At 40.1% G+C, this 27,597-nt stretch overlaps 1 protein-coding gene and 1 long non-coding RNA gene across 2 annotated transcripts; one reads left to right on the plus strand and one right to left on the minus strand.

Moving 5' to 3' along the window:
* Positions 1-11,690, minus strand: LOC145453831 (uncharacterized). The gene is made up of 4 exons (XR_013919932.1): positions 10,080-11,690; positions 8,223-10,049; positions 2,077-7,931; positions 1-2,010 (listed from the first exon to the last, which is right to left on the minus strand). It is a non-coding gene; the product is annotated as an uncharacterized LOC145453831 (long non-coding RNA).
* On the plus strand, positions 1,292-27,449 carry LOC145453814 (cytochrome P450 3A31-like). Its single transcript, XM_080331800.1, has 14 exons — positions 1,292-1,387; positions 1,460-1,562; positions 4,760-4,815; positions 6,443-6,539; positions 8,972-9,051; positions 9,332-9,463; positions 11,700-11,854; positions 19,966-20,084; positions 20,144-20,225; positions 22,516-22,676; positions 22,734-22,822; positions 22,995-23,132; positions 24,010-24,166; positions 26,850-27,449. Exons 1-14 carry the CDS (start codon positions 1,308-1,310, stop codon positions 26,925-26,927), a joined length of 1,527 nt encoding a protein of 508 aa, XP_080187926.1. The 5' UTR covers positions 1,292-1,307; the 3' UTR covers positions 26,928-27,449.
* Positions 27,450-27,597: the final 148 nt, after the last annotated feature.

Raw genomic sequence — 27,597 nt, forward strand, 5'->3', positions numbered from 1 at the left:
CTCGAAATCGAACGACGGCCTCAAGTGTGAAGCAGCGAATAATGCGCAAATTGGGATGTTGCTTTTGGCAATCCCATATAATCTGAAAGTCATTCTACGTCGAGAGTCCGTGGGGTATTATTGAAATTGGCGGTATGTTGAAGAGAGGCTTGGTAGTGTAATGTGAATGGCCCGAAATCAGTATATAAGGGTTCCATATTGTACACAAGAATAATTATAATTATACTCAAATCATAGCGGCATGGTTTCAATGGAAGTAACCATCAAAAATCACGCCAATATAACTCGTATTTTACAAAGATGAATGACAGCTAAATTATGAAGCCATAGAAAGACATCGTAAAGTGGCTTATGAATGCTGTAGGTCATTGCTGGATGTATATCAGGGGAATTATAGCTTACAGATAAGGCAGAAACTCGCGGAAGTTATTTCTGTTGGCTTGTTGTGCTCATGATAACATACGGAAATGTGAGTCATATCCTACTAATCAATGTGATCACCTGGGTCATGTTGGTATAATATTCTAGAATGTGTTACCCTTGGACATAGATATGTTGTTACAAAATACACGTGCTCCTATATAGATGTTTCTTCAGTTAATTCATGAGTTACTGTAGATCAAGGGTGTCAAACATATACGGCCCGCGGGCCCCGTACGGCCAACCAAGGAATCCTGATGAACCTGAATCGTGATTTCATAGGAATAAAACAAATTCCAATGTCCGTGTTCACAGTTTAATATCTTCTGTTTATCACAACGCATACACAAGTCTAACGCCAGATTACGACTAAAGCAAAGGGAGCATAGAACTATTCCAACTTATATCGTGATTAATGCTACTGTTTTAGCAGCGGTACGTCACTGTATTCGCAATTGACCGATCATCATCAATTCCATTGCTCGCGAATAAAGGTGTTGCTACTTGTTAGAATACGATCCCTATGATCCGTGATACAATTGTAATATACTATTATATCTATACATGCTTGATAATAAAGTAGTCAAGTACAATGCAAACGGGCGGCTCGCGAGCAATTTAAACCATAATTTGGGTTCGATACCCCTGTTGTAGATCATTCGCAATCGCCGTTACATCTGTCATATGAAAGTTTTGAGTTTCAGTGTTGACGAATGCAGTGCATGTACTGATATTTTACAATGGTATGGAGAATAAACTTCACAACCCTCTTGACTTGTTTGATCGGCTATTGAATCATTCGTTTGTTTAATTACCCACCTTAAAATCCTGCGATGTAATGATGAAACACTATACTCATTCTTCCAGTAAACATCAAGATTAGCTATATGATGATTTCAATGCCTGATGCACCTTTTTTATCCGTCGAATCGCTTGTTTTCGTCATATCCACTTTGTGTTTGCTCAGGTAAGTTGTTTTGTTGTTAAAAAGACTCCGGATAGTTCTTTTCAATAAAACATCTTTTGCTTGGTATTTCAGATATTACATTCATCGAAAGTGGCAATTTTTCAAGATACATGGAATACCACACGATCCTCCGTCAATTTGGAATCTCGGTCACATGAGAGGAATGTTTGATGATGTGAGACGGGAAATTTAGTCACAAATCAGTCATTTTAACGATGCCATTTTAAAAATTCACGCCAAGCTCTGAAATTCTACACAAGACTGTTAGAATTATACACCGTAGGCTACTATTTATTCCAGCAGAAATCAAAACTACTATTTAACACTTTGTAGAGCAATATCGGGGCTAATATAAATAATGGAGTATGCGTAAATTCGCAAGCCATTTCTGTAGTAGGGGAGAATGTTTAGATATGGGTCATCAAATTTCATTCCGCTATAACTTTGCATATTGCTATATTTCATCTCAGATGATAACCTGTCATTTAGTAAACTATTATCGAAACAGCCACGCTTTCAGGTCGTTGTATCTGGACGCAACACCAGATGGTATGAGGTATTGGCCATTCCCTGTTAACAGTCAATCAATCCCATGCATCGTCTTTGAACTGGCAATCCTTCAGCTGAATTAGAACACATCCGAATGTAAACGATTTATCCATTTTAATTCTTACAAACATCAAACAAACCTCTTATTCCGTGGTTCTCAAACTGGGAGACGTGAAAGCATCATCGGGTTGCCCATATCTCATCCTGTTTGAGTCAAACATCAGTGTTTGATGACCCACACTTCAAGTGCCCCGTCACAGATAAAATATATACCAAATATCAAAATCAGCGACATTCACATAGAAATAACGCTTTATCCTATTGACTGCCCAATGCAATAATGTTCACGTCCGTAATTGACGTAGTATACAAGACGATGTAGTAATTCAATCAAGTAATGGTAATGCCCAATCGCGATACACATCACACACCAGTGTGAAGTCGGTAATATTGATTTACAAAATAAATTAGTGTAATACTCTCAGTAGTAACTGCAATTCGCTGGATAGAGAAGATCATTGGTGCTTGGTTTAGGGATGTTGTCATGCCCGACACAAATCATCTATCCATTCCGTATATCATCTCTATATCATCATCTTTTCAGGATTACTATAGGAATGGTGTGAATTGAGGTTCACGTTCGAGTTCGAGTGTGTGAACCTCCGAAATTTGGAGGTTCACGTTCCCAAAGGAATCTCGGTGGATTCTACATGTGAACATTCATAGAAATCACAATTTATGTTATTTTACCCTTCTTGACTGTAATTATTACCATATAAATTTCGGATCACGTTCTCCATGGCGCTGACAGCTTTTAATGAACTTCAGCTAAGCTAAAATTGGATTTGCCAATCTCCACAATTATTTATCGTGTTGCAAAAGTCTGATTGGGATATTCAGCTTTTCCGTTCGTGAATATTTAATAGAGTCTCCGGCAGTGACTCTCAAACTGTGCGGCGTGAAAGCATCTTAAGGGAGGCGCGAAGCTGCGGTCAACTGAATTTTTTTTTGCGCTTCGCGCGATGTACCACCGATTAATAGTTATTGCTCTGTGTATAGTCCGAATTTCATATTTGAGAGCTTTCCGTGCCATCAAGCTATCCGTTGGCACTGCTAGCATTCTGATTGCAACCCGTGATATCATCATAAAGGGGCGCGAAATTCTTCGCTATCATAAAGGCGTGCATGTCTAAAAAAGTTTGAGAACCACTGCTCTACGGCCATTGCTGTTAGCTGGGCCTGCAATCTCGCAACATCACGAACATAATACACTGCATATGAGACAGGTAGTCAGCGAACTGCGTAGGCTCAATCAATCAATTGTCAATTTAACGAAATTGACGAAGAGGATGTATCGTTGTCTGCGAAAAAAATTGTGCTTGTGCAAGGTGCACTTACAGTGTACCAATGTATATATGTGATGACTTTAATATTCTTCGGACGGAGGCAAAGGCACTAGACCACTACTCCGTTCGAAAATGACAATAAAAATATAATTATCAACAGGTATAGGCTATTTCGGAAGGAGACTTCAACAACGGATTGGAGAATGCAGGCTAATATCCATTAATCCTGTGATAAACATACACATAGCTGTGTACTGTGTACAATGTACAAAATACATAGGTGAATCGAGTCATGAGGAGTTGATGAGCTCAAGCACGACTATATCCAGATTAGATATTTTAGTACGACAGTATGGTATAATGTGCTATTATTGCAAGTGAAAAGTGAAACTAAATACTAAAATCATTTGTCTCTGAAGTATGATACCACGTACACATTGTTTACATACACAGTTATATTCTACTGGAAATGTCATGTTTAAAATTAGAATTTTGACGTCATGTGACGTCAGAGGCTCGTGTCCACGTTCACGTTCACAGCGAATTTTTAGTAAAGGTTAGTGTCCACACGAATCAGAACACCTGAGGGCTTCACGCTAATGATGGTGCGAACCCGGAAAGTTTCTGGTTCGTGTGAACGCGAACCTTTTTCAAAGCTTCTGTGTGAACGCGAACTTGAACCTATGACGTCATATTGCTACTTCCAACCCTATATTTCCGTAAAGTAATACATTATTGTACATGAGAACTGGCCACGACCAGTTCCATATTATTCCACAATGCTGAATAACATGGTGATGACCTAATGTATCAACTGCATAATCAGATATTATAAAATTTACGCAAAATCGCTTTGTCAACAATCTCGACGAGGACTCGACTAGACCGGAAAGATGCATTCTCAAGACTGAAACACCGACTTCTATACTTGCGTTAGATATTATCTGAAAAACAAGTCATAACCGATTGGTCGACAAAGCACAATTCACGGACTTCCTACATGTAGTGTGTTTCGTTCTTACTAATGCGTGATTGCTGGCAGAACTCCGAGCAAAGAGAAACGAAAGATTGACAAACGGAAAGCTGAATATTCCGAGCAAACTTTCAAGCAAATAATTTTTTAAATTGTCAAGGTGCATGTTTGTTTAGTGCTGAATTTCATTTCATGTTGCCAGCACCACGCGGAGAGTGGTCCGAAGCTGAAATGCAAAGAATTCCAACCAATGTTATGATAACGTGAAAGATTGTAATATATGAAAAAAGTTCTCAGTGCATAACCTAACAAGGTTCGTTTGTGAACGCGAACTTCCAGATTCCAGAAGTTCGCACACAAAACGCGAACCTCAACCTCGCGTTCACGGTTCACACCAACCGCAAGGATTACCGTATTCTACAATCATACATAAAGAAATCAGAGCGCATTAATAGTTTATTGTGATATATATAATCGATGGATCATTCTAATGATGTCTTGCAGGGGTCCTTTTCTGATTCGTTTGCCGAACAAAAGAAAAGACTTGGACCAATTTGTGGGTGCGTGTTAACAATTTACTGGCAATCAAATGGGTAGAACCTGTAAGCTTGTGACCTAGCGTGTGTTGTGATACGTTGATTAAGGCAGCTATAAGTAACTGTAGCTTGTGCCGTATCCTAGTGCCGTTGGCTACTAGGGAGCGGTAGAATGATACGAATATTCAAATTTGAATCAAGAAATATATCTTTTGATTCGAATACTCGAATATGAATTGAGTATGGTAGCCCATTACTATTGATTTGAATACTCGAATCTGAATAGAGTAGTATTTCTATTGATTCGAATACTCGAATCCTAATAGAGTATAGTATTTCTATTGGTTCGAATACTCAAATCTTAATAGAGTATAGTATTTCTATTGATTCGAATACTCGAAGCTGAATCGAGCAGTATTTCTATTGATTCGAATACTCGAATCTGAATCGAATCGTATTTCAATTCATCAGAATACTCGAATCTGAATCGAGAAGTATTTCTATTGATCCGAATACACGAATCTGAGCATTTCAAGAAAATTTCACCTTAGCAACTTTTCAAAAATAAAATAGCATACTGATACCGTTTGGCCAATACGCGATCGCCGATATTCGAATTTGAAGAATATACTTCGACTTATCACCCAATTTATGTAAGACGTTTTCTTCAGAATCATCTATCTGACGATTACTCGTGACGAGTGTCAACCGAAAATATTCGGGTTTATTCCTATATGACTGCAATATTCAATTGTTTAGAATTAGTTGTGTTTAATTGAAGTTATCATTTCGTCGCTGTACAATTGTACATGGTGATCCAATGCGAGGGTTGTTGTTGCGACACGTGTCAGAATTTCCATTCCCTCCCCTGTTTGTGATATATGCTCCTTTTCCTTAATCCGGCAAATGTTAATTTCATTTTCCCTGTATTTATTTTTCCAATACTCTGCATCACAGCGGTTACTTCCACGTATATTATCTCGTTCACTATCACTATCAATAAGGTGCCTTATGATTTGTTTCATTCATTGTTATGTCATATAATGGATGTCTTTGCGACAACCAGTAGTTGCTCATTTTCTTACACCATTTGAAACCGAAGTGTCAGCTGAGCTTGCCTTACATTCTCGAGTAAATGCGTTTCTACTATTCAAGCTTAAGAAATTACTCATAAAATAATAACCGTGCAGGTTTGAAATAAATGTGTGATTGTTGTATAGCTTATCAGCGTAGAGGTATTAATACAATGATGGAAACTTATTCAGCATATTGGTAAGATGATTAGAGATGTCCGTCAATTGCTAAGTTATAGCAACTAAATGCTGCGTAACTCAAATATTTCGACAAATATCGCGGACATACAGTGATATACTGGCGGTCATCCGTCATAGTGACGATATAGTGAGCCCTATCACATGATATTGTCCGAATATGGTGGCATTTTGGTAATTTAGCACTTACACTTCGTTCAACATTCCGATAAGACGCTAAGTATTTCCACATTCAACTTTGAGAACCTCCCCTATTTTGATATATATTATCATATATTGTACCTGTAGCACCTGTGGGCCTAACTACCACTATATTTTTGTGAGCCTTTTTTCTTGTTTGAAAACATGAATAATCATGTTGTTTACTGTGATTTATTCAGCACTTACTTCGGCTTGGATCCTGTGATTACTATTTTCGACACAGACATTATGAGGAAAATCTACACCAAGGAATTTCATTCTTTTCCAGAAAGGACGGTGAGTGTAGTTTTCACTGTCGAATGTTTTTTTTAATGAAACCATTGTGTTTCACAATCACCTGACCTCGTCGAGAATTACTTTCTTACATTTGCCTTGATTTACTATGTGTACGTATAGCCGCCTATGGCATATGCAGTTTTCGAGGAATTTCGAATTCACATGGTAAGTTTCAGTGTTTGGACCAAGTCACTATAGCTTCGAGTCACGGGTCATCTTGAGTCATTGCACATTTTGACTCGATTCAAGTCAAGTCAATCGATTTTCGAAGGTGACTCGAGTCAAGTCACTCGTTTTTTTGAGGTGACTCGAGTCAAGTCAAGTCACGAATCAAGTCAAATCGAATGTTCGAAGCATCAGTAACGATTGAATGTCATTACATTTTGCTAGCTGTTTGAAAGACAGAATAATTGGCCATTTATCTTGAATCAAACAACGAATAAAAAGCTGAATATGTATGCAAGAAGGCGTTGTATCGCTCATGCACACCTAGAACTACGAATGAAATACGCGAGTATCTGTATAGCTGCAGAGGGCTGTTCAAAAATAACTTTTTTTTGGATTCCAGCGATTCACGGATTAAATTGTCAGGTTGTCAGGTTACCATGAAGAAAACGCTGCACACCAAATTTGGTTCAATTCTGACAAGTGTAAGACTCCGCAGATCCAATTAAAAATTTTAAATTGTTAGGGAAAAATAAAATAAAATAAAAATGCTGTCAACCCCATGGATGTGTTGAGCTGTTTTCAAAGACGATGCAAAACCAATTTGACTCAATTCCAACTAGTAGAAGCGTAGTTATTCGAGTTTTCGTTGATAATTCTTGGATTATCCTTGATTGGTGGATAATCCGAGAATCATCAACGAAAAACACAAATAACTCGAGCCCACATCATATAAAATCTCCCTAGAGCTACAAGCTTTGTTTCATCGCTAAATTTACGATCACTCCATAGCAGGGGTTGACAACATACGGCCCGCGGATAGTATTCCGTCTTATATGATAATCTTGCCCGCGGCTACAATCTGCCGAGATTCCCCGCTACTTGCTTACTACGTCAAATTTTAGTAACTGTATGTTCTTATATACAATACATGTATGCGCACTGCGCAGCGTGCGAGAATGGAGCTTACGCGTAAGTTAGTCGAAACGGGAAGAGTTGTATTATCGCCATTTACGATGTACTCAACCCTAATATCGTTTGTGGCAATCATGGTGTTTGTCGACTACAATGGTCATTTACACCAGGCCGATAATCCTTATTTTTGATTCCGTAGCCGGGTCGTGGCTCGCGGGCCACTTTTCAAATGTCGTAGAAGCCGCGATCCGCATGAATTCAATATCGACATGAAATAGGCCACACAGTTGAACAACGACGCTATCACGTCACCTATTCGTGTCGAGATAGCGCAGTGGTATAATCCGCGGCTGCAACACCAATCGGTGCGGGTTCGAGACCGACCGAGGTCGACTTCCGAATTCCGATACCTAAGTGTTGGAGGTTTACCTAGGCTCCTCCTCGCCACCTCATCCGCGTCAGCGGTGTCTTACAAAAGCCTATAGAGGTGGCCGTGCTGTAAGTCGGCAGTTACGGAAAATAAGCAGAATATCGGCCTGGTGTAAATGACCATAGCAGTCGACTAACACCATGAATACCACACAACAAACAAACAAACGTCACCTATTCAGCCCTAATGAATTGATATCTTGGTACATTTGGGGTACTGGGCTTATCGAACGCCTTGGAATCTTAATTAGTGATTGCTGCGTGTGTTGATTGATAAGAGAGAAGCAGACATGGCGGCGCCTGTATGACAATGCTGTTCTCAAATCCACATTGTCTCCGTCATTATCGGCGAGAAATGGCTTTGAAGTGACATTGCTGTCGTTGAACACATTCAATAAATGCGATTTGCACCTTGTATATGTGGATAAATGGGCGAATAATACATCGATTCAGCAATCCGGCCCGCCAAGTACATAATTTTCCTATATCCGGCCCGCCGGCTGGAGAAGTTGCCCGCCCCTGCCCCATAGCATCAATTTCGTTATACCGAGGCACATAGGAAAACATGGGGTAAACCTGTGATCCTCAACTTATCGTAGCGATCTGGCATCTTATCTTCGAAATACAGGGGAACTCAGGTACAATATTAAACCAACTTCGAAATTTCCACTATCGCAGATACCGGTTTGTCTGACGTTGTCAACGCTAACACACGACAGCTACCATATCATGGGTGAATATAAATGGAATACGCTATTAACGCGAGTTTATTCCACTCCTGCGTGTAGGCTGGCATTTAAAACAAATGGTTGCTTAAAACACTTTGTTGTAAACATGTTGTAAACAGTGTTTTAAGCAAACTCCTGTGAACACCGTATCTAGAATGCTATAATAACTACCCCGACTGAATTTGTTTGTTTCAGAAGTCATTCACCAGACTCAACGGAAAAGACATGAACCAAGCCCTACTACCGAGCAAAGGTGCAAAATGGAAACGAACTAGGTATGTTTCTGATGAAATAAAAATTTAGATATTTTGCATTTTATGCAAGTGTTTGAGCTTGAAAACTTTTTCATCAACTTCTACTATCAATGAAATATATGATGTGTTTGTTTGCCAGTGGTGAAAATTTATGCAGGCTTCTTGAAAATATGGACCTGGTTTCATCGTAATTGCTTCTATTTGTTGATCAGGAACGCCAAATCTTTCCATAGCATTACTCTACCATGAATTCAAAAGTTGAAATTCTAATTTCACCAAAAAATGCGGCTTTCTATTACAGATCTGCTTTGTCACCAACGTTCTCCGTTTCTAAAATAAAGCAAACAACATACGTTATTGAAGAGTGTGTGGAACAGACATTGAAAGTGCTGGACAATATTTGGCAAAATGAGAAGGAAGTTTTAGTTAAAAAGTTGGTATCTCCTGTCCATGAAAATATGTAGGAGAAAGTATTATCGTGATTGCACTGTTTTAAATAAGCCCACGGTGCTTGTTGCTTAACTATTCTAGTCCGTGTTCCAAGTTTTGTAGGCATTGATACCATGGTGATGGTCCACATTTATGTTCGTAATTTCAAATAAAATTCGTTATTCATTAACATATAATCCTACATGAAATAGCAGTGAGATAATCCAACCTTCTCTGGTAAACTCAATCAGACACAATCATGCAACACACAGCCCAATGTTAGTTAAAATATTTGCAGGTAATATAGTACCTTTTCATAACACCATTGTATTCAGTGAACAATCCAGTCTTTTGGTGTGGTTCTGTTTGCTCTGATTTTCATTTTGATCACATCATTACGTAAAGCTGTTACCGAGAACAGTCTGCAAACATATCACTCCAAGTTCGTTGTTGGTACTGGGGATGGTGTGAACGTGAGGTTCACCTTCGTGTTCTGTCTGTGAACCTCATACATATGTTACAAATTTCCACGTCATTATAAGAGGGATGGTGTGAACCTCTGAAAGGTTCGGGTTCGTGTGAACGCGAACCTTTTTGAAAGGTTCTGTGTGAACACGAACGTGAACCTCGTGACGTCATATTGCTAATTCCAACCCTATCCTTCAATGAAGTGATAGCCTATATCAGAGGTCTCAAACACGCGGCACACGGGCTGGCTGCATACAGCCCGCCAGATCATTTTGTGCGGCCCGTGACGACATTTTTGATTTTCAATAATTTTACAATATATTAAGTGGCACATATATCTTTTCAAGTTTTAAAGTGAAAATTCGCTCTATTGCTCCGAAAGCCTGGAACTATTCATTAAACTTCACTATCCGCGTCCATGCAGTAGAATTTTCACTATTTCCCCACATTTCCAATTCATGATGATAAACCCTGACCCTTAGACGATAGTCGTTTACAGCACTATGCTTAAACGATGCGTGACTGAAATTTGTGAGTTAGACTTGGACGCGACCTTTATTAGAATTACTCCGACTCGGGCTGACTCAATGGTTAAATAAAAATGACCCGAGTGGACACGGAGTCATGGGAATAGTAATAGACCAGAAGGTCGTTGCATGGTATTTCGCTCACTAAGCAAGTAGTTTTGGCAACCATTGGCAATCTATTCGTTACATCTTGGGTCGCTAAATCATGTTATTAGGCTACTTAAGGTACGAGTACAGTAGTGGTACGCTCCAAGATGTAACAACAATGGGTTGTTCGGCATTTCGACATTTCTATACCTATGACACATTCATTATTATATTTATATTGTTATTTTTCTGCTCCATATTCGCAGGTAATTGACCATGAGCTTAATAACCCACTTATCAGGAGTATACCCAAATCCTGGATTGGGCTACACTGCTGAACCCCAAATGCTGTGATATCAGATCAATCTCTATCATTATCAATCTGTTAAATTCACAATATTCATAGTAGCTGCAAAATTATAACGTGATAGCTTTTATGATAACATTATATATTTTTCCGCTCTCATGGCGTCTATATCTTATAATTAATATATATCAAGTACAACAACATTTCTATTAAAATAGTTATAAATGTGATGATTTTTTCATGCCAGGCCTAAATTGATACAAGAGTAAATCACATTTTACGATGTGTGTTGAATGTCAGTCTGCTGTATCAGCTCACTTTTAATAGCACAACTTCATCCCGTCAACTATGGCCTACTTGGAATGACATGGAATAGCCTTATTGATGCTGCGGCCCGCGGCGTCGTCAAAAACTGGAAAATTGGCCCGCGACCACATTTGAGTTTGAGACCTCTGGCCTATATTAATGTACACGATACCTAGCGAAGACTCGGGCCATATAATGTCACATTGCTGAAGTACATATTGGCGTTTTAAACGTCGCTAAATGTATCAACCGCGGTTATGAAGGCATATAATAATCTCATAAAATCAATACATTCCGTCGCTTTGCCAACAATTTCGACCAGGACTTACCAGGGAATATAAGCTTACGCCTTAACGGTCTTTGACAGACCGGGCAATGTGTTCGGAGTCTGAGTATTGCTACATTGATATTGGGCAGAGTGTAAAACGGGTTTCTATACTCGCTACCGACACCGTAAACAACAAGTTATATAGCAGTAGCCAGCAAATCATGCCTTCGAAACAATTTCGTAGTTGTTCAACCATTCATCTTTCTTACATTTTAAGGCTATTTTCCAATCTTTCTCTGGACGCCATCATCTCATCTGCCCTCGGCACTAAAGTCAACGTTCAATCGCCGGATGGTGTTGACGCACGGCTCACCATGGAAATTCGAAATCTCTTTACAAGAGGATTTGCCGGTGACGTGGGATTTATCAGTAGTGAGTATACGGTCTACGGCTCCCATTTGGATTTTGAGATCTGGTTCTGAACCCAGCTCAGGTAATATCGAAAACAGCGGAACTGATATCCAGATCTTTTCCAGTTACTTCTACTCACTAATAAATATAGGTTAGGGGAGATCGGAGACAATTGTTACACTTTTTGTATTTTCTAACCTTACGTGTTTTTTCTGGTGGATATTTCATTTCCAAGCTTTTATACCAAGAAGCCAACGACTCGATATTGGATATAAAAACCAAAATCCAATTCAATCAACAATCAATCATGGAAACTTTGGGTCGCGAAAATCGTCGCCTAAATGTTACAATAGCCCCGTACCCAAGGACAATTGTAACGCCCATGCGGGGAAATTGTAACAGTGTTATTTATAACTAAATTCAAACGAAATGAACAACAAAAACGGGAGCACAAATTGTATTATTGCATTGAACTATAAAAGAGAAGTTTGAACGCTTCTAGGCTACGCCCCATCGCATTTTGGCATCTGAATAAAGTATCACCCGCCGTGCCTTCTGCATGAGTTCAAAGTGTTTAAGAAACATTCATTCCATCATCTCGCTACACGTATTCGGCCTCTTCTACCAAGGCGCTGTAGTTCAGCGTTTATAATGGGTTGGGCATTCGGTCACCTGCGAAGGTGCGAAACCGAGCTGGCTAAAATATTTTGTTTGAATGGGCCGATGATAGTGTAGCAAAACGAGGACACAACATTGTGTGGTATCAAAGCTAATGGTATTCTTCTGTTCTGTACAAAATAAAAATAAATTGTTCACACCAAATGACAAAATGTAAGTGGGCCACGCTCGAAGTCTGGGGATGAGGATTCAGTCGTGGGTAAGTTCTTAAGTGAACATTGAAGGTCGAAACACCGAAAGTCGATCCACATAAGATAGGGTAGTAGAATCACGGAAATAACCGGACCATAAGATTCACATCACCACTTCTGTATGGCCGTTCCGACAGAAGATCATGTTAGAATTGGTCTGTTCTGGTATTAAACTTCTGGCTGTTGCAAGATTCATCTGCAGTAAATAGTTATACCAACATATGTACAGTGAACACAGATATTCAGCGTTGAAAATATATTGTAACGGGCAAAAAGTAACAGAGTGTTACAATTGTCCCTGACAAGCTGGATCAGGATCGATGTCTCATATACTACCGTCCCGGCGATGCAAGTCCTAGTTTTCCTATCATCATGGTAGCCTATGGTAACATTGTTCCAGCTACATATATTACATTGTAACCACTTGAGGTACTATTCTTCTGAACAAATCATTCCAGACCAGAAAATATTTACTCAAAGTGTCCAAAATTTCGTTTTATCAAATTATTTTCGCGTCGTAGCTCAACATAACTTCTGGTATGTTAGGAGACATAACTACCGCATGTGCACTCAAAACATGAAGGCGATTTCTTCATCCTACTAGCGGTGAGGTCTATCGTTACATTTTCCCCGTTTTACATTTCTGCCCGGTACCCCATACATCAGCCTTTTCGGCACAGAATATACCAACAGCAAATGTAGCAATAATAACAGCTCGAGAACTAATATATCAGTTTCGCTCTTCCGTGTATATAGGCTAGCTGTAATGAAGTTATCGGCAGCGACGAGCTGGATATCGTATACTGGAATCTCACATTAAGATTACAGTAGGCGAATCCCCAATGGTAAGGCTGCATTTTTATTTAGACTGAATTCAATCGGATTCCTCCGTAAATTATTCCTTACTATCGCACTTCTGCAGTTATCCCAGCGTCTTGCCAATGCCAATGTCTTGCCAAGTGCACTGCAAACAATTGCTGCAGCGCTAGTTAAATGTTTGCTTTTGCTTTTCGATTTTTAACATGAAGCTGCGGTTGGGTTTTGTCAGCTCCAAAATGTAAATTTAGATTTATATTGGTATTTTTCATCGTTGGGCTAAGGAAAAACGGCAGAAATCCAAACAACAATAGGATTAGAGACTAGGGTGCATAAGCATCTTTTATTTTAGTGTTATTTTTGCCTTTCCTAAATCCATTTGAACCTGCGTGTAATGTACCAGTGCAGTGCTTTTTAACCTGTGTGACGGTTCGCACTAGTGCAAACGAAAAAAATTGCAGTGTGAATGACGAAGATGGTGCGAACGGTGCGAATGAAAATCCTGGATGAGTGCGAATGACGAAGGTGGAGCGAATGAAAATCCCGAATGAGTGCGAATGAAAATCGTGAATATTAATTGCTAATTTTTCTGACCTGGAATAATTCAAATAAACCTAACAGGAAATTCAAGGACAGTGTAACTTTTGTTGTAGCGACGCAATTGTTAAAACTTGTCTAACTTACGACCCACCACTAATCGTAGATCTCACAAGCCGTCGTGAATTAATACTTTCGCACTATAATTATTATGTATCCAAAAGCCTTGCTTGAAAGCTTTTGTAGTTGCAGACATACAGTATATCATAGGCTTACCATATTTTGGAAATCCAAAAATAGGACACTTTTTCACAAACTTCAGACTTGCAAAATCGGAGAAGAATTCTCAAAAACCGGTGAATTTTTCCCACTTCGTGATCGGTTGACTAAAAAAAAAAGGGTCTTCTTTTCGCTCAGAGCTAAAATCACCGTTTTTAACTCCCAAATACCCGCCGGAGCGTCACTTCTGTGCTAATTTGCGGCATATAACTCGCATTATTCTGACCTAAATTTTCAAAAAAGAGGACAAATCCTCCTAAAAGAGGACGTATGGTAAGCCTAGTATATCAGCCTGTCTGAGCCTGCGACAGGCTAGAAAAATGACGTCAAATTGACTTCCTGCTTTCTTTCGCTAAACAATCATCTTACTTTCGCAATAACTGATTGATTAGTGCGAGGCACGAGGGTAGTAGTAAATACCATCATTACAGACTCCCATTTGCAAGTTATTGTAACACAAATTTTTACCCCTTCAAGGGTTATTAAAGTATGGACCGCAAAGGGTACAATTTTGGGTCGACACGGTGCCAGAGCTATCTGTGTGTATATGTATGTAACATTTGTTGAATTTATTGCGAAAAATTCTGCGATAGTTTTTACAAATCTAAGGTTGGGTACCGTAGCCAATAAGTGAGACACGCAGAAAATATGGCTTTATCATGAGTAGTCATGATAAGATTTGTCCGACTGCTGAACATGGTTGACGACCGTTGGGATGAACTAGTGTAGGGAATAGGGACGTGTAACGAGCGAGTTCAGGTCTATGAGACTCATTCATTTCGAAACCAACCCCTTCTGCGTCGGGTCACATGACGACGTAAGGTTTTGGCCAACGAGCCGCTGATAAAATGCGGTGCCAAAACATAATCGTCGACAAAACCATGGCCAATTATGACCGATACTGGATGGCCAAACCATTTGATATGGATATGTTCTGTTGTCGGCACGGAATAGTCCCGTTCTTGCAATCTCAGTAGACAGTAGTGCCACTGCGACGCGCAGAGGAATTTAATTCACCCTAATTTGAAATCGCGTGCGTGAGACCTATTTTGTAGAGCTGTATTGGATAGAATTGTGGTGTGCGCATTCTGTATGTCATTCATGTCCGTAAAATCGTAGCATAAGCTACTACTGTAATATTAAAAATTAATTCCTTTTCATGGGAGAGGCTCGGGTCGCGAGAAGCCACAAAAACTCAGATTTTGGAGGTAATCTAAAAAGCTGCTTTAACGTTATTAAACTGTTCTTAATTCTCAAGTTAGATTGAGCTAAAAAGCCGAACACACAGCATCGTGAGTTTATTTACTCTTCCACATATTCGCGAGACAGAAAATGGGAAATCGAAAAAAATTGAAGCAACTTATCATAAGGTAGCTAGCTCTAATGTGCCTACTCTCCTTGATCGTTTGGACCTTATTTTCCAAGAGATAAGGCAAAAGCCTCAACACAAATAAGTGAGTTTTTCACTCTTTCGACATACTGGAGCCTCCTAGGGCCTTTTTGTCAGCTCTTGAAATCGAATTCTTTCAGCAAGCATTTTTCACTCGTGAAAAAATACGTTGTATTTTGGATAGGAGTGCAGAGCAGATTCTAAGACCTGGCCATCCAGCACTAGTAGACGTTCTTGTACAAAACCCAACAGCTTCTTTAGCCGAGAAGGGTTTTACTGAAATTGTTGAAATCAAAACGAGCGAAAATAGCAGCCTTTTTAATGAACCGCTTGATCGCTTAAGACACATAGTATAGTCAATTTGTTGCACATCTGAACAAATAAATGTTGTATTTTCATCTTCTTTTTGTATAACAATTTTTGGTTAGTTTGTGCGAATGAACTTTATTTTACAAAAAGGTGCGAATGAATCTCAAAAAGGTTGAAAAGCACTGTACCAGAGCAATCTGAATTAACCCTGCATCGTGTTAATGCTGACGGTGTCCAGTCGTTACCGAGAATGCTATTACCGAGAGGGACAATACCGAGAATGGACATTGCCGAGAATCGACAATACCGAGAATGGACATTACCGAGAATGGACACCACCGAGAATGGACATTACCGAGAATGCAATATATGCCAAGCAGGCATATTATGCATATCAATAGGTCGTGTGTGTGCATCACGGCGTTGCCACATTCGGTATCGATTCTCAGGTATAAATTTATCGACAACGTCCGTTACATTAAGCTAGATTCTTGGCATTGGCCATTCTCGGTAATGTCCATTCTCGGTAATGTCCATTCTGGGTAATGTCCCTTCTCGGTAATGTCCGTTCTCGGTAATGTCCATTCTCGGTAATAGCATTCTCGGTAATGCCCATCTCGGTAATAGTATGGAACCAATGCTGACTTCTTCACGGATACCACAAAGTTTCGCTGCGACGTGCGTTTGACTTGCGGGCAGGATATTGCACGGCACTTGGAGTATACACGGATTTTATTCGATTGTCGGCAATTCTTTAGCATTAACTCTTGTATGAGTAGCCTAACCTGTAATGGCAGTGAGGTTGTTCAGTCATTCACTTGGTACGGTGGTTTCCAACCGTTTTACGTTCATTCCTCACTTCTGATCTTTCAGATCTTCACTCCCCACAACCTAAAATCCCTCTTTTTAACCCTTAAAAATGCTCCCTCCAATAAAATTTGGTAATTACCTTGTTTCGTAAAGACTTTCTATTGGCACAAGGTAATACGACCCAGGATTCATAGTAAAGATACGTGTAAATGTAAAACCAACCAATAATTGTGGCAGTTGCTCATAACTTTTCTCAAGAATCCGAGGTCGAGTTAACTATGGGTGTGTTTGCATTTAACTTCAGTAATTATACGTTTGATTAAGCTTCAAGCTCACCAGAGTAATATACTGGATCTAACGGACTATTGCTGTCTGCGTATTAATTTAAAGTCCTAAATCAAATATTCCCGGGACATAAGACTTGGTGTAGGCCAACTGGTATCCCGCAAAAATCTGCGATAGCCTATTGCACCAGGGCTTTGGAGCAGCCGTAAATTTGCATTGCTCCAGCTCCGGCTCCGGAGCTTTGTTCTATCATACATTAGCTCCGGCTCCAGCTCCGGAGCCGCATTATTACCACTGCTCCAGCTCCAGCTCCGGCCCCGGCTCTGAAAACTATCGAAGGTGTCTGTCTATCAGGGGTGGGCAATCCGCGGCATGCAGGCCATATGTGGCCCGCGAGAAGGTTTTGACTAGCCCGCGAGCTAATTTCCCATTATATTATCGAAATCCTGTTATATTATCGAAATTGAATTGCTCAGATTGTGAACTTGCAAGGCCAACCAGAAATATGATTAGTCTGGCCGCGACACTTGGGATGTTGATGACTAAAATATCAGTTCCGACGCATTGGAAGATCCAGGGTCCAGTCACATTTTTAGTAAATCGTGGTACATTACAATAAACTAAAAAAAGTAGTAAAGTTTTTCTTTACGCCTCGCGTATTAAATTGTCACACGGTTTCTTGCTCTGTAGCCTGCCCCCACCTGAAAATGAAAAAACTCCCGATTTAGCCGATTGAGTCTAACTATATTCGCAATTCCGAGAGAAAGTCTTTTCGCGTTTGCGCTCTCAGAAAGATCGTCGACGATGAAATGTTGGCCAAAATGATTGTCGTATATTAGCGGAAATCTTCGATATCGATATGTGCAAATGCCGAATAGTCCAGTCCTTGCAAACTGAGCCCAGCGGGCGTTATACAGTCAACCCGCAATATACCCAAGTAATAATAATATTACCTTTGAAAATTTTACGCGCCTGGCGCGGCTAGTGGGCAGCGCACTCGTTCGTCAATTTCATGTGACCCTTCAGCCGAAAAGGTTGGCCACCACTGGTCTATATAGATAGATTATTTATTTAACCGTAGGTTAGGTATCTATAGTAATCTAGACTCTGTCATCCGTCAGTAACATCGGATGCAGTAACGAAGACATAGGTGCCGCCGTGCCGGCCTGTGACGTCATAATGAATACTTGTCAATTGTCGATAACATCATAGTTGCACTAGAACGCACTTCATTCCATGCCATTGCTGCATGTGCACAGCATTAGAATTCTGATGCGGCGTTTTAACACTGGCACTGTACTCGTCAACATTAAGCCACACAGCTCAGCTCAATTCAATCTTTAAATGTGCGATTATTATTCAACTGTAACTGTAGTAAGAGCAATATGGGCGGATATCACGACCTGATCAATAGAAATTCGATTTGTACCAAATGGCCAATGGTTTGACGTTCGATATTGGTGCACTCGTTACCAGCCCATCCGGTGTCGATCAAGTTTGTCGGAATATAATATTTTCTCGTTGAAAGGAATCCAATTAAGCACTGTGACATGCACATTGCGCCATGCCCATAACGCATTAAACTATGCAGTATGCACATTGCACATTGACAAGTCACAGTGCGCGATAATCCGGGGAATACTAGAGTATCAAGCAGACATCAAGAATGAATTTACGAAACAGATGATTACAAATTGGAAATCGCGTATCAAATCAGTAATTTGTCTCCAACATAAAATACCATGCGGTCCTGACATAGTGACATCGCATTGAGTAGCTCGCACCGCGACAATTGTTTGCTGAGTGTAACGGCGTTTTGGGCGACTCTTCTGCCATACCCTATTTACGCTCGAAAATCCTTACTGGAGGGAATGACGATCATGCGCAGTAATGAATTCCAATTCTTATGCATAACTGCATACTCAATAACACTGTCCAATTTCGCGGCCCGATTAAAGAACTATCACGAAAGATCGAGTATTTGCTCATCCGATTCAGAGCAACGATGAGATGGAATTTCTCGGCTCGTGCTCGTCATATCGACATGTGCAACGAAATCACGTTTTTATCCTCTATCCCATTCCGCGTAATAGGCTACATAGTGATGATTATTTTCGCACCGTACAATTGGCCAACAAGGTTGTGCTGATGATGAAATTGCCGGTATGCCGAATACCCACAATATTCACAGGCATATTTCGCATACCGAGGTTCGGGACTCATGTATGAAAATTGAACATTGAACATATAACTGCTCTGCTATTAAATCCCCAGGAACATGGTTAGTCGGAAAAGGTAGCGCCAAAGACGAAAAGATTCCTAATTTCGCGAAGGCCTGCTGTTGAATTATGTGGACACAGCAGATATGGTTGTTGCGTGTTGCATATATAATAGCATCTTATGAAATACATCGGAGTCGGAGCTACCCCTCAAATAACTGGCTCCAGCTCCGGCTCCGGCTGAATTTTATGTAGAGCTCCAGCTCCGGCACGGTAGAAATGCACGGCTCCGGGGCTCCGGCTCAGGGCTCCGGCTCCGGCTCCAAAGCCCTGTATTGCACGTCATGCTGATCGGACTTAACCTGTTTGTGACACCAATATAATATGCATATACTGTATGTATTTATTTCGCAAGTGCGTGTGTACACGTACAGAAACTACCGAATTCCCCACAAGTGGGGGATTCCCACAGGTTTGAAACCACTGACTTGGTACGTCATTCATTGTAGTATTACTTGGGTGGTTGTATGGTTAATGAATATTCATCTTGGCGACTTACATGAAATTTGAGCAGTCTTCCAGCGGAATTCCTAGGACACGAACTCGTTATCTTTTCAGTGCTATTCCCGCCGTTAGAGCGTGTATTTGAAAAACTTGGATATGGTCTGTATCCCACGAAATCACTGCAATACGCTAGAGATTTCACAAACGCCGTCATCGAAGACAGGCTCAAGACGGTATGGCTTCAGTCATTGTATTATGCATATGTCAATACGCAATGATTATATAATGATAGGGTACGCGCCGCATGGACCTCCTGCAGCTTATGCTGGATGTCGAAGTTCCGGAAACCGAAATTACAGAAGGATCTACGAAAGGTAATTTTTATCACTATTTTGAATGCTCTATCTTTGATTCTCAAGTCGTTCGATTTCGCATACGTCGATAACAAAGATACCACACGGGGATTATCTGAAAATGACAGTAGTGTAGCATCCATGTTTGCTACTGCCGCAGGTGACCACTGACCAGTATATCAGTTGTAACTTGGGTTCCAATTGATTTCAAACAAACATGTTTAAAACTTGGCCCTTGTTTGAAACAAGTTTTTTATTTTTTGTTTGCTTTGTTTTTATTTCAGTCAAGACGTCACGAATCCTTAATTATGACGTCAGAGTGGATTGACATTGACAATTTGAAATATCGGGTATATAAATATGACTCCATCGACGAAAAAGGCTCCCGACGACCTTCACACACACACCAAAAATATATTTACCGGGGACTGCATCATTATGCAGCATTTTTACAGTCAGCAGTCATCATCATCAGAACACCTAATCCGTACCAATGATATATATCTACAATCTACATGCTATAACGGAAGAACGGATGACGGTTTCGGGGGTTCCTGCTACCCCACATCGTGTACGTCGACTATATTGGGTGAAAATCGCCCGCAAACTGATACTAGATGTTTTTTAAGTATTTCACAATTATGGCATAAATTTACAACTTTTCTATTCTTTTTAAATAGGATTTTTTAGAACGCTGTTTAAAACATCATTTATTTTAAATGCAGCCCTAGTTGTAACGCATGCTGCATGGTGCTCTTTCTTTTGCGTCGGACTGTATCAGCGAGCTCAGTGTCTGGTGCTCGTCCGATATATTGTGGTCTAAGCCTGGTTAGCGTTGTAAGGCTGCGATAAACACTTACTCGGACCGTGAAAAATGGCCCTACAATTGGCTATTTATGTTTACATATCGACTATTACCTCTGACTTACTATAGTGCGAGGATCGACTTGAGGGGTCTGAATGATAAGTGATGGTAGCCTAATGACGGTGAACTAGAAGTAATGACAAATAATTTTACTCAAGTGCGCTAGAACAGTGGTTCCCAACCATTTTGTATTCGTTCCCTACTTCATATTCATTCCGAGCCTCCATTCCCCGCTACCCGAAACTTCTGTCATTACGGTGCAGCTATTTCGCTTGTTTTAGCGCACAAGACACACAAAACAACCACACCAGTACGCAAGACAATCGCCTATAACTACAACATAAAACGTACTGTGAACCGACACCGGTACCCTAAAAATTTAGCGAACGCGTTATTTCACGTCATATTGGTCGTGCTGGATGCGTTTGTAAAATCGTGATTGGTAATCCGGAGTTGACATATGAGTTTTTGTGAACAACACGAAATATAATTTTCGGTGCATACATTCCAGAGAAGTTAACTGGTAACGGTAATTGCGCATGTGTCTTCGTAAATCTGTATACTATCCTGTATATTGTGTTTAAAAAATGGGTCTATTCTCCACCAGAAACCATTAAATTCCCCCCCCCCCGGTTGGGAACCACTGCGCTAGAAGTAGCGATGTGAAAGATATGTTGAAACCATACGGTGACATGGCCACACGGGGCTGTATCGCTGACTTGTTACGAAGGTTGCATCCATCAAATTTTTTTCATTTCATCTACCCCGACTTCGGCAATCCGGTCTACTGGAATAATTGCAACAAACGGTGTGTTTTGATATCAAAACCGTTGAAATTGAAGTGGAAGTAGCCTAACACCAAACTGATTGAGTAGGTAGGGTTGAACGTTGGAGTTGGTCATTTCGTAAGTATGCCGCTTAAAATTGTGGGGATGCCTGTTCACATGTTCATTCCCTCGTGAAACTATCAAATTCAACCTGAAAGAGGACGCTGTCAATTTACACTGTACAGTGCGCGTTCGAACACATGAGGCAAAATGCTGTTATTGAACCCACTACGTGAACCCTTACGGAAATCGATGGCCTTAGAAAGACTTATTTAATTACCTCATTATATTAACATTTATACCATAATCAACCCAGATATTGTTTCAATTATACATGTCTGCAGTTACAAGTTACTTAAAATTACTCTTTATGCAGAGGCAGTGTACTAGTTTGATACCGGTGTGATAAAAATATTTGACGTCAAAAGGTCGTGTAGACCATCCATATTCTACTATGCTTGCGTTGCTCTTCTTCTGCATCATTATTATATTGCTGTATTTTGCTATGTATTTCGGTAGGATAATAAGGTAAAATTCTCTCTCTCACTCTGTCTCTCTTCCTTCATCATTTGATTATGAGTGGGTAATTGAATTACCTTTTGTAACCATGCCTACACAGGACTCACAAGGACAGAAATTATAGGAAACGCAATGCTCATGATCGGAGCCGCATTTGACAACACCTCAAACGTCATGACAAACTTGATTTACAGTTTGGCTTTTCATCCCGAGATACAAACCAGGCTGCAAGCTGAAATTGACGAAGCATATCGCTCCAAGGTACCGGTTGAGGCTACTCTCTGTTAGATATAATCACGTAACATTTCTCATTGACAGGGACAATTCAACTACGAAACTGTGAGGTCTCTCAAATTCCTCGATATGTGCGTAAATGAGACGATGAGATTGTATCCTTCTCTGTTGGTGTGAGTGTTTTCATAATTATTCAATCTTCGTACTGTTTTTTATTATGTGACACACTGATTTTATTGTTTTCAAACGTCTCGCTGCTTCGCTAATTTTACGGCATGGCACAAGACAGGAAATCGAAGACTGAGTCGTTGAATGTGCTTTAAATTTTTGACTTATATTATTTAGAAACTCACGTGTGTGCAGAAGCGACACTGTCGTTAATGGCCTGCTCATTCCAAAAGATATTCTTGTCCAAATTCCCATGTATTTTCTGGCGCACGACCCTGACTACTGGGAGGATCCATGGGAATTCAAGCCAGATAGGTAGGTTACAATTTCAAAGCTATATGCGTTTGGTGGTCATCCAAGCTACACATTTATCTATTGGTCACCCTGAGAGGCTATCATTGTACTCGGTGTTGAGACTCCAGCAGAAGAAGAACTGACGCTGTAAATTTCTAATCAATTACAAGTGGAACTAACGATTTCCAAGACCTGTCAAAGCTACTTCATTTGGGTGCGTTGGAGTCGACTTTTATCAAAATACGCCAACCAAGCCTGGCCTATAGAAGGAGTTTGTGTACCATCTACAAATAGTACATTGAGCCTAACCGCTCTCTCCGCCCCGATTATTCGAAATTTCGTGCCGGGGACGTCATATATTGTGGTACGATTATTGATATACAATGTTCTTTCCAATTATCCGATAGTTGCTGACAATTACGCCTGACGTGTGTCAGCCGAAAATATTCGGATTTATTTCATTATGAATATACGGTACTATTTATTGGTATATTCAAGTGGAAGTATAAAATGAATGTCTCGGAAGTATTCAAGGGGTTTCAAAGAGAGGATATTTTTGACGAATCGCATACTTTTAGCGGTTAATCAGAGGTGGTTACTTTGCTAATTGTAGGATGCATCTTCGCAACTATCGCATTAGTGACAAATGTCACAACAAATAGTTGCGGATTTGAAAAATATATATTCAGTTGCTGTAATTCAATTTCGACTTTCTAAAATCCAAAGTGAAAAAGTAAGCAGTTTTGCCTAAGAAACTTAAGCGAAAGGGAATCAGTTCAAAATAGCCAATTGTGTAAGCTTTGGAAGTATGCAAAACCAACTCAAGTACACTGAAAAGGTATTTGTTTACTGACCACACGTGGTCACTCTTTCATTCCCACGTATCGTATCGTGCCAGGATGGAAGATATGACGCAGATCGACTCCATGATGTTCCAACCGTTCGGCGCTGGACCCCGGAACTGCATCGGAATGAAGTTTGCGGAAATGGAGATCAAAATCGCGATGTGTCAAATCCTACATAAGTATTCATTTGCGCCTTGCGCGGATACGCCGGTATGTTTGTACTTGCTCGATATGTAACAAGCACTATGTCTAATTGAAGGACTAATATGGGCTGGGCCTGATTCGAATACGAATCGAGTACTTATTGTATGAGTCGAGTAGTAACAGACAATTTTTCAGTACTAGAATTATACGCCTCTTTCCAGTAAGAGGTATATTATTATCAAGGATAAATATACGAAAGACAATATAGCGTAATAGTGGAGCGTCCGGCTTCTTGGATCGGTGGATCATGGGTTAAATCCCCGACCGGCTCTGACCAAAGACCTGATTAGTGTCACTGGTGTCCATGACTTCCCAACTTGGCACTCAGCATTACTGGGATAGCATAGAAGTGCGGTGCACTACTGAGAAAGCCGTAAGAGAGCATATCTGTACAGAGCATATCTGCACCTGCCTCGTCCAGTGACATATCCACATCATCATGCCCTCGTGGTGTGCTTATACAGAGCAGAGATGAGCGGATTTAGAATTTCTAAGTCCTAATCCAATCCAAATCCGAAGCATCAAATCCTAATCCTAATCCGATCCAAACTTAAAATTCCACTTAGAAAGCCTACGTTATATGCATATAATTATGAAGAAAGAAATTAAACGCTAAATGAGGGCCAGAGTATTTGAAGTAATTTTGGTAGGAGGTAACACTTTGCCGCGTTACGCCACGGGACACAGTGTTGGGATGACTCGAGTCATGACTTGACTCGAGTCTGACTCGAGTCACCTTTTTCGTATGACTTGACTTGACTCGAGTCACTCTTCTAAAATGACTTGACTTGACTTGACTCGGCGCATCAGAAATGTGGATTGACTCGTGACTCGGAGCAAAATTCACGAGTCAATTTCAAGTCATCAAGTATAATCGGTTTTGATAAAAATCACTGTATCTTGCATTTGTTCGGATTGTTCGCAAAACGCTGATGTGACCCGTGAGAGCGACCAATCATTCAATGATCGTGCGTTTTGCTGAGCCTCCATTGTTCTCTCACAAATATATTTACCGCAAGCGAAGTGATCGAAGCTTACAGCTTACGTTGTCGTAAACTAGTATGGTAAGAATTTTATAACAAAATGTTTATTTTTGTTCTCCGTTCTTACCTTGACCAAACTTCTTGTTTTATTGAAATTGAATTCGAATATTATATCGTCCTCAACCGTTGGCGCAGATTCGAATTGTGTCATATCAATTTGTAAATGGGTACTGTATTGCATCTAATCAATTCGTTTATCTCACTCTATTTTGGCCGTTGACTATAAACTGAGGCTATGCAATTATATACATACGTAGTTTAGCAGTTCTACTCATATGTGAACGATACAGCGCTTTCTTGTGTGTATATTTAAACCTATATTCTTTCATCGGTTCAAAATCAATGACCACTCAGTCTGTATTTCAGACAGCTAGCAAAATGCCCTAACGTAGCATACCTCATACTTCGAAAAGGCAACTTGACTTGAAATGTGACTTGACTCGTGACTTGACTTGACTTGACTCGACTTGACTCGAGTCACCTCCAAAAATCGAGTGACTTGACTTGACTCGAGTCACCTTCGAAAATCGATTGACTTGACTTGACTCGAGTCAAAATGTGCAATGACTCGAAATGACTCGTGACTCGAAGGTAATGACTTGATCCCAACACTGACGGGACATGAATCTCCCCGAAAGTCGGTAAATACAATCCTAATCCAATCCTAATCCGTCAAACTTTCACAAATCCGGTTTTCCCAAATCCTAATCCTAATCCATGCTCATCTCTGATGCACAGATCGTGTGGATGTCATATCATAAGACGGTGTATATGCCACCAGGAAACATCAAGGAAAAAATACATTACATCCTTTATTTTCACATATAGTTTCCATATATTTTTCTCTACATGGAAGCTTTGCATCATCGAAGCATCCAAAATATACAGAACAAGGGGGAGTCGAAATGACATTTCTGCGAAGTTGAGATCCATCACCCGTAGTCATTTTAATAAAGCTCAGTTAAATAATTTTGGTAGATATTGTATCAAATTTGGGATGTAGAACTGGTATTATTTTGTGTACAGTCGCATAAAAGGTAGATTCTTGAACTTCCAGCATCATCGGTACTCTTCTGGTGTAATGATGTGATAAATGGAAGACTGATCCTGCATTTGAATCACTGAAGTAGGCATACTCGATTGTGCTCAGCCCGACAACTAACTTTTCTCCTTTCAGAAACCGTGTAGCCTACTTTCTGTAGCATTCCATACTCTACCTTCGCAGTACATTTAGATAGGTAAAAAGTGATCGTCGGATATTTGACTGGTGCTCCAAAGATGATGGCAGAGGCATAGCCAGCGAGGCGAGAGGCGGGGAAGCCGCTCCGTATTTTCGACTTGGGCATTGTTATGTCATTGTTTTGCCCAGGCGTCGCAATATTAATTCACGATATTCAAGGGCCTGACATCATTCAAAAAGTCGTCACATCTCCCAAAATATTCATCCGAGCTACGCTCTGGATGAGGTTACAATTGTGATGATACTGCTGTTAGGCACGGTCGGTCGTGATAGAATTTTGTATTAAGAAGAGATACCGGAGAGTACCTTGTGAAAATGATTATATGATTATGATTATATATTTTTGTGTAAAGTGATAACGACTACTCGAATTTCTCCGCATTATGGTACATTCTTTTTTTTTCAGAAACCGCCTTTGCAAGTGACTTATAAACTGGGAATAACTCCGAAAGAAGAATTCAAATTGCGATTGATGGAAAGATAGATGTCCTTCGCCATGTTCCTTCTGATTTAATATTATCTACTGTAATAGCACATTATGGTTTCCCTGTTTAGAGTAGTATCAATACCGAGATGTGAAATTGTACCATCTGTGATGTTGAGTTTGTACCATGAAGTTCCATTCCGTATATGTATTTTGCTGAGCTTGTAGTTAATGATTTTGAAGGAAGTCGCCACTCAACGCGATGTCAGCTATTACATTCACATCCATAACCTTCTTTTTCACTCTAATACTTTATTATCAAGGCTATGTATACGTATTCGTATATTACATAATTATAAATGATTTTCCGTCGGCTTAAAACTTTTTTTGCTTTTATTCCTACTTCTTGTGGTGTAATTTTGTCAAATGTAAATGCTGTTTCACCTCGCACTGCATGGCGTAGTACTATATTTGAAGAAGTACTGTAGTATTTTAACCCGATATGCGAATGTTGCACAATAATACATTGAAACAGTATTTGTTCAATCGTTTGGTAACGAAATACTGTCTAATAAAACTAAATTGGAGGTATAACTCTCAAGCGCTTTATGTTATCAATGCCAATTACTGAGGTGCAGTATAGCGCAGCTGAAATTCATCTATTACTCAACGGTACAGAATTTCTAATGCGCTGGTCACCGTTAGCAATCACCGTCAAAAAACAACCGAT

The sequence above is a fragment of the Botryllus schlosseri genome, chromosome 13, assembly GCF_051294905.1.
Source record: "Botryllus schlosseri isolate E-star chromosome 13, Bs_hap1, whole genome shotgun sequence".
NCBI classification, from domain to species: domain Eukaryota; kingdom Metazoa; phylum Chordata; class Ascidiacea; order Stolidobranchia; family Styelidae; genus Botryllus; species Botryllus schlosseri.

Bases quoted from the DNA above. Each gene is read 5' to 3' on its own strand.
- LOC145453814 (XM_080331800.1), top strand. From the start codon at position 1,308: ATGATGATTTCAATGCCTGATGCACCTTTTTTATCCGTCGAATCGCTT. The intron at 1,563-4,759 runs GTGAGACGGGAA...GATGTCTTGCAG, and splicing joins TGAGAGGAATGTTTGATGAT to GGGTCCTTTTCTGATTCGTT. The intron at 23,133-24,009 runs GTAGGTTACAAT...GTATCGTGCCAG, and splicing joins TGGGAATTCAAGCCAGATAG to GATGGAAGATATGACGCAGA.